The 13338-nt window shown below is 41.5% G+C and overlaps 1 protein-coding gene across 15 annotated transcripts in view; it reads left to right on the top strand.

Annotated features, from left to right (window-relative positions):
* Nucleotides 1-572: 572 nt before the first annotated feature.
* The window catches only part of PPARA (peroxisome proliferator activated receptor alpha), a 60124-nt gene continuing 47358 nt past the window's right edge, over nucleotides 573-13338 (top strand). For 4 of the 15 annotated variants that reach the window (XM_044417775.1, XM_044417764.1, XM_044417776.1 and 1 more), the window contains exon 1: nucleotides 5446-9681. In XM_044417775.1, coding sequence (XP_044273710.1) covers nucleotides 9679-9681 — 3 coding nt within the window. In that variant the 5' untranslated portion in view covers nucleotides 5446-9678. Of the gene's footprint in view, nucleotides 1025-1081; nucleotides 1388-5444; nucleotides 9682-13338 lie in introns of those variants that run through there. The other 11 variants (XM_044417774.1, XM_044417767.1, XM_044417780.1 and 8 more) reach the window with 10 other exon arrangements.

Genomic DNA, 13338 nt, shown 5'->3' with positions numbered 1-13338 from the left:
TCAGCCTGCTTTATTCGCAGTGAAATCAACGAGGTTTCTCGTCAAATAACACCTGCTGTGGGCAAAGTTCAAGGCGTGGGGCTCACGCCAGGTTTCGGGGAGGCACACGGACGCGTGTCCCTGTGGCGGTGCGCTCGCATGTCGTCGTAGCTGCGGGCGGAAGTGCATGCAGGCTTACCACGGTCTAAACTGCTCCGAACTTGATCAGCCTCGACTGGCAGGTGGTGCTGTTTTGTCTCCACGTTAGGAAATGCTTCACTCGCTGACTCCTGGAGATCAAGCCGTGTTAAGGGCATGCGGTAGGGAAGTGGGGCAAGCGGGCGTCACATGTTCGCACCAGCAAGAACTTAGCCGCGTTTGGTCGCCGTGCCTGGCGCGGGGCGGGTGCGCGCGCGCGCTTGTTCCTACGAGTGCCCTCGCGCTTACAGCGTCCGTCTCTCCTCAGGGTACTCCTCCCCCGATTTTTCCTTTCCCTCCTTCCTTATCCAATAGGAGGCAGCCGTGGCAGGAGGTGTGTACGGGCGTGTGCCTCGTACGTACGCGCGTGTGTGTTAGTGTCTGTGCGCGCACAGCGACCTAATTTCCGGTACCTGTCACCGAACGACCGCCTCCGTGTGAGGTACGCGAACGGACGAAACTACGCTGCGTCTGCGCTGCTGCCGGTCCTTGCTTAGCCGATCGCTAAGCCGCCTCCCGTAGGGGAGCGACGGACGGAGTAACAGGAGCGCGCGCAGCTCCTGCCAGGCGAGGAACGAACGCTCGTGCTGCGCTGGCAAGGGCAATGTACGGCTGTCCCAGCGGCGCCGCGGATGGATTCCTACTGGGCTGACTTCACTTCTCCGTCTGGCGGCGGCGGGCTGGAACCCTTTTCGCTCTGAGGGGGCTGCATTGGCGGCGGGCGTGCGCCGTTCTTTCAGGCGGCGATTCGCTCTTTCCTCGGGAAATGAGCCAATAGAAACCTTCGTCCTGACCGCGGCCGCGCCAGCTAAGAGGCGAGCTGTACTCGCCGCTTGTCAAGACCCAGGTGCGTGTACGGCGTTCCTCCCTCTGTTTGCGTATCTAGACCCCTATATAGGACATGGGGAGGGTAGAGAAAAGGGAAACGCTGGAAAGAGAGTTACTGTGGTATACTCTGTGTCTGAGCGTGTAAGAGAGAACTGCTAGCACTGTAAAGGCTTCTGTATCTGTTTAACAGCATGTTGAAGAGAAAATTCAACAGGTGAAAGGCTTCCTTCTGTTGATTCATCAAGACAGGGAAGAGGTGAAACTATACAAACGAAATGACCGCCTGTCAAGGCTGGTAAACGAACTGCGACAAGAGGGAATCTGTATAGGACCTTCCTTCTACGCTTATTTGTATCAAAGCTGTATGAAAGAACAGAAAAGGGTATGGTGGCTGCTGTCTTATTTAGTTGTTTGTGCCTTTAACAGCGTGTTCGAATAAGAGTTCAGCTAGAGGGGAGTCCTCTCATTGCTGCATTTCCTGTCTGGGAAAATCCTACAGTGGGTTAATTTCTGCCTATCAGGTTGGCTACAGGGTCAGATCCTTCACTCTTCAAGATGTAAAAGGTGTTTCCAGATATGGCCTTTACTTCGTTATTGCATTGCCACAGTCACAAAACTTTATGGAAGGGCCATCAATTGCAATATTCATTTTGTAGCACTCCCATGTTCTCTTACCACGTACTCTGGCTTTTCCCTGACAGAAAAAAACAATCTTGGTAATACAAGGAGTATTTTATTTGGAAGTACCTGAGATCTGTATCTACCTTTTTTACCACTTTGAATCTCTAAGTAGGGTGGACACTTACATATTTATTGATACAAGAGGTAGGATGGGGGTGGGTGGGTTAGGGTTAGTAACAAAATATATGATTAGGATTTGTTTTACCAGACAATGCTTGATCACCTTAAAGTGCTTGCATGTCAGCAGAAATTCAACAGCTATAGTCATTGAAGGAAAGCTTCATTGTCAGGGTAAGAAAAGTTGCACCTGTAGTATCCTTATCTGTCAATGGCTGAAGAAAGCTCCAGATTTTTTGCAAAAAGAAAAATGGACAAACCTGGTATGTGAAGGAGGGAGAAGTTTGTGTGTTTGAATTTCACTTATACTGCCTACTTAGCTGAAGTAAAACTTAGGTTCGTACAACCTTTACTTGCATCCTTACCAATTTCTTTCTCTTTTGCTCTCTCACTTCTATAGTCTGAATGCAGACTATAAGCTCTTTGGAATGGGGATCTATCTCATTTTCTTATAATCTAATGATATTATATAATTAATAGTTTGGGAAAATCTTTGCAATATTTCTCCTTCAAAGGATATATATCAATATCTTTAAGTGCTCAAAGCTATTCACAGGTTATTCTAACTAACCTTTGAATGTCTAATGACTCCATTTATTAGCTTGATTCAAGCAGTGGTAAATCTGTAAATTCTCATTTCTGGTGTCTCTATGCTTCTCTGATAAAAAGCCAGAATTACATAGTGGTTAAACTGCTGGATTTTAGCTTGAGGAGGTCAGAGATCAATCTTTCCTTGGGCCAAACCCCTTCAATTTATTCTACCTTTCAAGGTTGTTCTGAGGATAAAATGTAGTAATTTGCATTAGTATATGCCACCCTGAGCTCACTAAAGGAAGTAAGGATTATAAAAGAAATAGATTAACAATATAAGTAGATAATATATTTTTTATTGAACCAGATCAGTAGAGGATTATATAAGCTTTTGCGTTTTAAAGAGCTCATCAAGATAAAGTGGAGAATTCTGATCCGTGTTAGGACTTGTAAATCAAAAGTTCAGGTGGTGATGCATGTTATGTATCAACTGCACATTATCACGCCTTTGGACTTTCCTGTTGGGTGGTTTCTTCTTACTTCCTAGCCAACGTTTGGTGTGTTTGTGTGTTGAAAACTGAACCTGTTTGCAAGTCCTTGGATAAATGGCCTTAAAGTAGGTTCAATAAGCCATTTCTGACAACACACAAGAGGACAGAGCAAAAGAAAAAAGAATTCTGCCATTGCTGCACCTACCAAACAATTCATTTTCACTGAATGTGTGTACTAGTTGGTGAAAGTAACATTGTGTTACTAGTATGAATAGTTGAAAAAAATCCCACACCCAGAGAGCATGAGCTATGATGTTGCCAAAGCCTGAATTTATTTTTATGATTTCACAAGAAAAAAATGTTTCTGTTCTAACCTGCAGAGCTTACCTTACTTTCCTTGGTCCCTTCCCAAGCATTTAGGAAGCATAGTCCTAAAAGTATCCAGGGGCATTGGAAGGACATGAAAGTACTTTTTGAAAAGCAATTAACTTTATCTTCATGACGATTGCTGAATAACAATGATTTGGTTCTCCCTCAATGCCTAGGTGTCATATCTGTTTGCTTATTTTTTAAAAAAAATGTTTTAAAAGGCATTCAAATGCCAAGATTTGATTGTTAATTTATAAGCCCCTGTGCTCACATGAGTGCATGCACAAACATACATGTTCATAATTGAATTTAGAACTGCTTAGGTAGGTGTAACTACACATTGTAAGTATAAATTGATACACTATAATTAGAACTTTTATTCTTGAAAGATTGATTAGAGATTTATCCCAATAAGTCCAATGGCACTTACTCCTAAATTAATGTTTGCAAGATCAAGCTGACAAGTGGCAACAATGCTTATTAATTTGTCTGTAAATAGTTGCTTTATATTAGCCTTTGTTTTGTGAAATTGATAATGACCTTGGTGTGTCTCTTGCCTTCTGTGATCCCAGTACACTGCATATTCTCTGTCTTCACCCCAATCTCTTTCCATATTGGGAAAGTGTGCCATAATTATCATGGGACGTGGGAGGAGGAATCTTGCCAAGTTACTTGTGCCCTGTGTTGTATCACATTTGCTATAGTAATAAGGGGAAACAGGCATTTTAGAATTGAGGATTTGCAGGGATTGACTGTTAATCTTGCTTGCTTTCCCTTAAAGTGTAACTGTTTGTTGCCCTTTAACTTTCTTTCCAAATAATTTGAGTTTTCATGCTTTGCATTGAAAAGGCAATAGTTGTGGAGGGAGCACAATGATGGAATTGTACTTTTAATTTCTAAATAGTAATGTCTGCCTTGTTAGGAGTTTTGGACCAGCAACCTTCCAGTTATCACTCTGGACACAAGATTTCTATTAGTCTAAAATTAATGCGGTTTCTGAAGTAATTTCAGGCAGAAAACTTCACTACAGTATGCACCTTATTGATTAGTCTGTATTTGAGTTACTCACTGAGATTTAATTCAGGTGAGAAGCAGGAATCGAAGTTGCAAGTAATAACAAAAAACATGTTCCAATATTTTCTTTAATATATACTAGAAATTTAACCACAATTTGTTACTAAGGTAGAATTTTACATTTTACAACTTCAGTTACCTTGCCTTGTAAAGCTAAGTTTCCATTTGTTTTTCCCTTTGGGATGGGTGTGTAAGGGAGTGGATTTAATCAGTTCATTATTGACTTTACTCACTTCTAAGTAGGGTGTGTACTCAGTTTAAAATGAGCATTTTAATGTATGGAAATGAAATGCCTACCTTAGGGGTGTGACTGATACTGTAAAGACACAATTATGACATTGTTCTGTTTGCATACATAATACCAGCAGAAACAGAATGTACTTACCTTTAAAATTTTACTACATTTGTGAGACTATTAGTGCTTCTCTAAATAAGGTTTTTGAGATGTAGAACCATAAAGTAGAATACAGTGGTACCTTGACTCACGAACTTAATCTGTTCCATGACTCTGGTTGTGACCCAAATTGGTTGTGACCCAAGTCAAATTTCCCCATAAGATTCAATGTAAATAAAGTTAATCCATTCTGTAACTATTTTTTTATCAGAAAAATTTGAAAAAAGTGACAAAGAACAACAAAGTAACGAAGTACTGTACAGTACAGTGGAGAACACTAAGCTAGGTGTGGGGGAGGTTATTGTTTTGAGAGAGTACTCCTCCATAGGGACACTGGGGAGATCTCTTTCAGGGGTTTCCTCTCTTCTTTGTCTCTTAGCTGCAGGGTCGATTTTGGTGAAAAATCTGCCTATAGTCACTTATTTTTCCTGCGCTGCATAACCCTCCAGAAATGAGAGGCCACGTTATTGTTCATCAGATTCAACACTCTGTTCGTTACAGTTATGTTGGGGTGGTGCTTCTCAAAGAAATCCTGGCATGGGCGCACTCCTGCAGGAAATACAGGCACAGCACAGCCACAATCATGCACATCTTCCCTGCACAAATGCGACTGCGATCATGGCCATCTCCCCACTCGGGGGTGGGTGGCTGAGACTGCTCCTGTCTTTCCTGCAGGAGCGTGCCTGTGATCACATACGTCTTTCCTGCACGAATGCAACTGCGATAGTGGCCATCTCCCCACTTGGGGGTCAGGGAGAGATGGCTGCAATCTTGGTCACCACCTAATGTGGAGTTCGTGACCCAAGTCAAAATTTTCATGAAATTTTTGTTTGCAGCCTGATTTGGTTGTGAACGAAGGCATTCATGAGCTGAGGTACCACTGTATTCATATCACTACCCTTCTATTTTTCTTACAGTTTTCAGACTTATAGTACAAAACGGGGATGGGAGTGTTAGATGAGAGTTACAAAGAAAATCATGATAGTGGTTTAGAAGTGCCTGTTAAGGCTTACAATTGCTGGCTTGATGCTGATAAATGAAATTGGAATTGGAATACATATACGTGTGTGTGTGCGTTATCTGTTGTATACACACTGTGAAAACTATTTGCTGTAACTAGAATGCTTTGTGGGTGAAACAGAGCAGCTTAAGTAATGCACACAGCTAAGTGGTTGTAGCTCTCAGCATCTGCAAGTAAATAAAACATAGGTGCAGTTTTGTTGCAAACTTTTGGAAACAAAATATTTGGAAGTATTTGCATGATTTTAGCTTTAGAAATAGTAATTTCAGTTTCGGTTACTACTAAGCTTGACAATGGAATAATAACAATGCAACACAGTATTTGTAATGTGCTGTCAAGTTGTCTTGGACTTACGCTGATGCTACAAATGAATGCCCTCCAAAATGTCCTGACCTGGACAGATCTGTTTAGTTCATGTAAATTGATGGTTGTGACTTTTATGGAGTCACAACCATCAATCAATGCAATATTAGTGAGGGAGTTGTCTGTTTTGGTAATATTGTATGACCCAATCTGTATACTGATATAGAGTCAGTGCTGTTATTTTTATGGTAATTCTGTAGCCACTGTCACATTCTTATCACATGGAAAATTATTTGAATCTTTACCTCCATTTGTTCTTGCTTGAATTGCCACCAATTTTTCTGGCCACTGTCTTGTGCATCTAGAAGCAGCCTGACAGGAAGAAGTTTAGCAGGTTGATTCTTTCTTGTGATGTTTTCTTTATGTCAGGAAAAGTTTCGCTTAATTTCTGTAAACCGGTCTGCTATTAAGGCCTAGGGCAGGGGACAATGGAGTGTGAACTCTAGGAACAGTGTGCATAGAAGTAAACATGGGTAAAGGCTGTAATCTTTAACCAGCTACAGGAGCTTGAGTCACAGAAGTAGACCAAATAAAATGTATTTTGCTATGAAGATAAAGTAATGAGGAATGCATCCTTGTTTAATTTGTGTATGGACCTGCATAAGAACAGGGCCACTAGGAAAAGTGGCAACATGTCTTCAAGAAAAAGCTGTTCACAAGTTCTGTTAAGAGAATACATAGAAAGAAAAAATAGTGGTGAATACTTCTTGTATATAAGCTGCATTTAGCACACACTTTAAGCAGGAAAGAAAATTACTGTTTACACTGAGTCATAGCCAACAGTGCCTGTCTGTAAGCTGGCAGAATGAATTTCCCTTCTCTTCCCAGACCCTTTCCTCTACTTCTACTCCAGAGGGTTCAGGGAATCTCTGGTACCAGATTGCAGGGTTGCAGAGAGTTGTGGGGGAAGGAAAGTAAGAAGTCATGTTGTATGAGTGGGGTTCCCACTCATGCATTTTTGGATGGGACTGAGCATAATGAAGGGAATAATACTATAGCCACTGTCTAGACCAGGGTGTCCAACCTTTTGGCTTCTCTGGGCCACATTGCAAGATGAAGAATTGTCTTGGGCCACACATTAAATACACAAACACTAACAAAAGGTGATGAGCAAAAAAAAAGTCTGTGCATAATTTTCGTGGTATCTGCCACCACCATGCATACAAATAGTGAGAGCATATGAACACTTATTTTATGTGACATTGCAGCACGATGTTGTTGTCTATAAAGTCCATGCTTGAGAACTGCACAATCGAGTTACCAAAAAAATCACAAAAAACAATGTTTTAAGTAACTTTGCAATTTTATGTTGGGCCCCATTCATAGCCATCCTGGACCACGTACAGCCCATGGGGTGCAGGTTGGACACCCCTGGTCTAGACAACCATAGAAGAAGTCAGAAACCCAGCTCCAACCTTGAAAACATGTTCTAAGGGCAGAACAAGGACTCCAACTTTGAAGTACCCTCTCTCCATCCTTGCAGCTGATGTGGTTTTTTTCCACACCAGCTGTGACTTCAAAATTAGAAGACCAACTTTGGGCATCGGGGGAGGGTAGTGAGGCACCACTAGCCTGCAAGGGCTCCTGATAGTTCCTCTGGCTCTTCTGTTTGCAGGCCAGCGTAGAATGTTTTGGTAGGCAAGGGGAGCACAGAGGCAATACTCACATTTGTGTTCCTTCCACCCTCCATTGGATGTGTATAAAGCTCCCAGTTTGGCTCATGCTGAACGTAACTTTTAATTCAAATGTGCATAACATATGGCCCTCCAGATTTTGTGGAACTGCACTCCCATCTTCTCTAGCCAGAAACATCTGGAGGGCCAACAATATCTGTCCAATTTGGAGTACCTCAAGTTGCTACTCATTTTTCAATTCCATGTAATACCATAGAGTATAAATGGTATTTACAGTGGTGAGTAAAACATCTATTATATTCTTTGTAATTACATCCAAGATATATACTTTGCTCTGTAATCTAACACAATTGACAAAGCCTTGTGCAAATAAATCGGCTACCTCCAGTGGTGTAGTGGCAAACGTAGAAGTTGGAAGGTATCTTCATGGTAGTCAGAGCCACACCTCAAAGCCACACCCCATCAAATCTACACACCCCAAGCCACACCTATTTCCAAGATTATGCAATCCATGATTATATAATAAAAAATAGCTTTGTGACTTTAATTTCAGTTGAGTAACGAATGCAAGATGAGTATCTCTTTTTGAATGAAACAGTACAGCTTCTGGAAGTTATTAATTATTTAATTTATTATAAATGAATGGTTTCTAAAAATTACATTCACACCGTGCTCTCCAGCCAAAAAGCTCTCAGATTGGCTTATGTGGAATTAATAAGGCAGTTCCTGCCCACAGGCATACTATCTAAATACATGACATACAAGGGGAAAGGAACAAGGAGGGAAGAAGGAAAAAGAAAACTCAGGCACTGATTACCTACACTCATAGAAATATTTGTAGTTATATTCTCTCAAGAGCATCAGTCTGAATTGTCAGTCACTGGTTTCTTACACTTTTCTGTGGTCCTTGCAACAACTGACTTTGTATGTATATACATGTGGGAGATCCTTCATGAGTTCAGAGTCTGTGGTTTAGGAGTTCCTGTTTCTCAAAATATCAATCTTTCATTGTGCTTTAATTAGATCATGCTGAATCTTGCGTAAATTAGCCTAACTGAGGTAAGAGGAAGCTAAGACTATCAGAAGTCATGGCTAATGTTTCCCACTGATTCTATTGAATATGCTTCAGTTACAATATTTTTATTCCACTTTGGCCATTATTTCTACCAAATAATTCTTGGGTTAAGAGTTGCTGGAAAATACCTATTTGCCTTACAGAGCTACAATTCCCAGAATGGTTTATCCCAGAATCCCTCTTCCCCAGGAATGCTGGAAAATGGTACTTTTTGTATGTGGAATTGGTATCCACTAATGACAGTCAGTATTCCTGACAATCCCTTGGTATGGTCACCAAGATTCTTTGGGGAAGTAATGATTACTTAAAGGGGAATAAAAGTCTTCTAAATGTGTGATGTGAATGTGGGGTTGGGGGTGGGGAGGTAGTTTTTGGAGCAGCAAAAGGAAGCTAACCACATGTTGTTGAGGAGCAGAGGCTAAGCATGAGGGAATGTGTCACAGAAAACATATGTGCATGCCTGGAAGACCTCTCCAGATAGGTAGTTCCTAGGAATTGTTGGGAGGTGTTGAAAAAACACTCACGGTTTTAATCTGCTAAATAGGGGTGCTCCAGTGACCTGAGGGCCCCTTCCATTACACCCTTGACTTACTCTTGATATCTAGTATAGATAGCATGATATACAGGCAAGGGACAAGGAATTAATCTGCTATTTAGACTCACCCCTGCCATCTACCCAGAGTGATAGTCTGGGTACCAATCAACATACTTGTAAGTATTCAGGAAAGGAGCAGCCAACTTGCAGATATTTTCTGTGATAGGCAACATTTGAGTCCCATAGTCTAGTCTTCTGATGTTCTCTTATCATTTTTCAAGTGAAAATACCTGGAATCCAGAATTCATGGTGAATCAAACAGTAACACCTGCACAATGGAAGAGATGGATACAGTTTTCATTTCCAGTCTTCCAAGAGTCTACCAGAAATGGTAAGGTTTCCAGTCTGTATATTTTTTAAGCTACTTTAGAAAATGTCTTCAAATTCTAGGGAACAAAACTACCATGGATAAACTTGATTGCGCAGGAGGTATAAGTTGGCACAACAGTATTTTCATGACCAATTTTGAAAATGTATGAGCACAAGAGTTCAAGTCTTACGTTTTTATTCCACTGTTAGACTAAATAAAATAATGTAAAGTCATACATATTGATTTTGGATCCTGACATTTTAGCAATTGGAGTCAGTTTCTGGAACTTGAAACCTGCATATCACATGTTGATGGGTTATTATTTTATAATTGAAATAGCAGATAAACTGAATCATGCTTATGCAGAACGACAGGGAACCCTTTTCCACTGCTGGCTAACTGCTTTTAAAGTTGAAACAACCCTGTCAGCAGAATTGTATTTATCGCGGGCATGCTTGTGCGGGCGAGACAGGCACAATTGTGGCCTTCTCCCCCTCCCCCAAGCATGACTGTGACCGCGCCCGTCTTCCCTGCAGGAGCGCAAGCACGATCACGGCCATCCCCCTCCCCCCCAAGCATGACTGTGATTGCGCCTGTGCAGGGAAGATGGGTGCGATCGCAATCATCACCTGATGACCTGAGGAAATTTTTTTCCTAAATTTCTGTTCGCGACCCGATTTGGTTGTGAACTGAAGCATTTGAGAGCCAAAGTACCAATGTAGTTTGTTATTAGAAGGGGTTACTATCCAGCTTTGTAATACACAAACAGGACATTAGCTACAAAATGTTTCCAACTCATGCTAAGAAAGAATTTTCCTCCAACTTCAATTCAAGTTCAATTGACCCTGAGAAATATTACTTTCCTCTAACTAGGGCAGGGGTCCTCAAACATTTTCAACAGGGGGCCAGTTTACTATCCCTCAGACTGTTGAGGGGCCGGACCATATTTTGAAAAAAAATGAACGAATTTCTATGCACACGGCACATTAAAAATTAATTAAAATAATAAATTAAAAAATATTAAATTTAAAATTAATTAACATTTAAAAATTAACTAAATTAAAAAATGTTTGCTTGCTTGCTTGGAGAAGGCCATGGAGGAAGCGCAGGAGCCCCATGGCTTGCTCCGAGTAAGCTTTATCCTCTGTAGCTTTCTCCGAGTAAGCTGCTCCACCTCAGCCCGTTCACCCCGGTCTCGGGCTCGGTGAGTCAGCCATGGCAGTTTACTCCCTCGGAGAAGGCAGCATGACCTGGCCGCCTCTAGGTTTGCATAATTAAAAATAGATTTTTAAAGTTATGAAGTTTTTCTTACCTTCAATCCTTTTTTAGTTTCTTCGTCTTCGTCTCTCTTTCTCTTCCGCCCACCTCTCTTCTGTTTCCCGCTCCGTATTCCTGCTTTGTATATGTGTGCAATGGGAGAGCTGGCTGTTGTGCTGTTGCAATCTGGCGCATGCGCCGGCTTTCTGCTCAGCTTCTGCAAACGCCTGCGCTGGCTCAGAGCTTTTGGACTCGCTCGGAGATCATTTTCTCTGAGCGAGTCCAAAACCTCTAGGCAGACTGGATAAATGAACATGGCAGGCCGGATTCGGCCCATGAGCCGTAGTTTGAGGAATGCCCCTGCTTTTGTTTGAGTTAGCTAGTGGTTCATGTTTGGGGACTGATGTATGGGTTGTTCTGAATTAAGGCATGGAACTGGAAAGATGGCCTTCTGATTTAATCTTACTCTAAGCTAGACAGACTTTGAGAATGAATAACATAATTATCCTTGAAAATGGCCAGTGTCCATCTCTGGAAGTGACACTTATATTAGGGCAGCTATATTTCACAAGTCTCACATTGGATGATGAATGTGCTGGTCTTACCTAGATATCAGAGAGACCTGGCTACTCCTAAATGAGATTTCTGTTTTCTTTTTGTTTCTACACTTCCCCCATTTTACTTTTTAGAAATTTTCCTCTTATTTATTTAATTTCTATATTGTCTAATAGCCAATCCTCTCTGGGTGGATAACAGCAGTTCATAAAATACCATAAAATACAAACATAAATACAATAAAAGCAGCATAAAATTTCAATACAGAATTTAAAACAATTGAAAATAGGTTGAAAATTAAAATAAGTTCAATACAACATAGCCTGTTAAAAGTAAACAGGCTGACATAAACCCATCCCATTGGCTATTAAAACCATTAAATGCCTTGGTATAGAGGGCAGTTTTAACCTGGCACTTAAAGGATAGCAGAGTTGGTGCCAGTTGGGTATCAGGTGGAGATGGTTCCGTAATCATGGGGCCTCCTCTCAGAAGGTCCTCTTCCTTGCTACTAGCCTTCCTTACTGTTGTGAGGTGTCAGCTCACAGTTGTAAATGACCCACACTTATGCCGGCCATAAAACTAAAGTCGTGGGATTCTGATGTCTGATTCTCTCTTTGGGAGTTTGATTCTTCCTCGTGAGGTGCCACCTCTGTTGAGGCGTCAGGCACAACACTTACTGAAAGCATTCAGATATTGAGGGTTGTATCCAGATAGATTTAGGTTGGGAGAAATGCTATGACATCTACTGTGATGCCAAGCCATATAAAAGTTTATGCATTTCATAGACATGCACAAATGTACTTCTAGATTCTGGATCTATAAATAGTGTAATAGCAATGTAGTTTTCAACTAATAGTAAAGGTAAAGGTTTCCCCTTGACATTAAGTCCAGTCATGCCTGACTCTAGGGGGCGGTGCTCATCTCCATTTCCTAGCCAAGGGAGCCTGCGTTTGTCCGCAGACAGTCTCCGTGGTCATGTGGCCGGCATGACTAAACACCGAAGTGCATGGAACACTGTTACCTGCCCACCAAAGTGGTTCCTTTTTATCTACTTGCATTTGCATGCTTTCGAACTGCAAGGTTGGCAGGAGCTGGGAGAGAGCAATGGGAACTCACCATGTTGTGCAGATTTGAACCGGCGACCTTTCAATCAACCAGCCCAGCAGCACAGCGGTTTAAACCACTGCGCCACCTGCAGTCCCTAAATAGTGTGATAGCAATATAGTTTTCAACTAATAGTACATCACAACATAAATAAAATTGTGTTTTATTTAGCTAGCTGGCGTAGAAGATCTAATTTCAATGCATTTTATAATTGCTGACATGTGAAGTACTTCTACAGCAGCTATCCTACCAAGGAAGCTGGTTATTCTGATTTTAAGAACTGTGACAGTCAGATCCATGAGAGAGTAGCATTTGAAGATGCAGGTACACATTTTGGAGCTATAGTCATGTCTTTGGTGGCTACTTATTCAAGAAGGAAGTATAGTAGGCTTTTCTTCTTTGTAGAACCTGGAAACAGCATCTTGTTTGGTACCCTTGGGCAGCTGTCCAGGCTCCAGTGCCTGACAGGGCCCTGCTACTGATGCCTGCTCTGGACCCTCTTAATTCCCTTCCCTTCCCCTGTTTCGTTCCATTTTTGTTGTTGTTGGGTTTTTTTGGGACTTGGTACTCTAAGCCATGTCAAGCTACTCAATTTAGCCATCCTTCCTTATAGAATAATTTGTAGAAAAGGATGGCCACATCCTTGTTTTATTACTTTGCCTTCTGAAACCTGGAACTAGCCCTATGTTATAGCAGAAGCAAGGGACTAAGGAAGAGAGACAAAGGTAATGAAATGTGATAACCTTGATGCATAATAAATTG

This window comes from Varanus komodoensis, unplaced genomic scaffold (genome assembly GCF_004798865.1).
Source record: "Varanus komodoensis strain SLA01 unplaced genomic scaffold, ASM479886v1 scaffold9, whole genome shotgun sequence".
NCBI lineage: Eukaryota > Metazoa > Chordata > Lepidosauria > Squamata > Varanidae > Varanus > Varanus komodoensis.
This window is presented reverse-complemented; position numbering and strand designations above follow the sequence as displayed.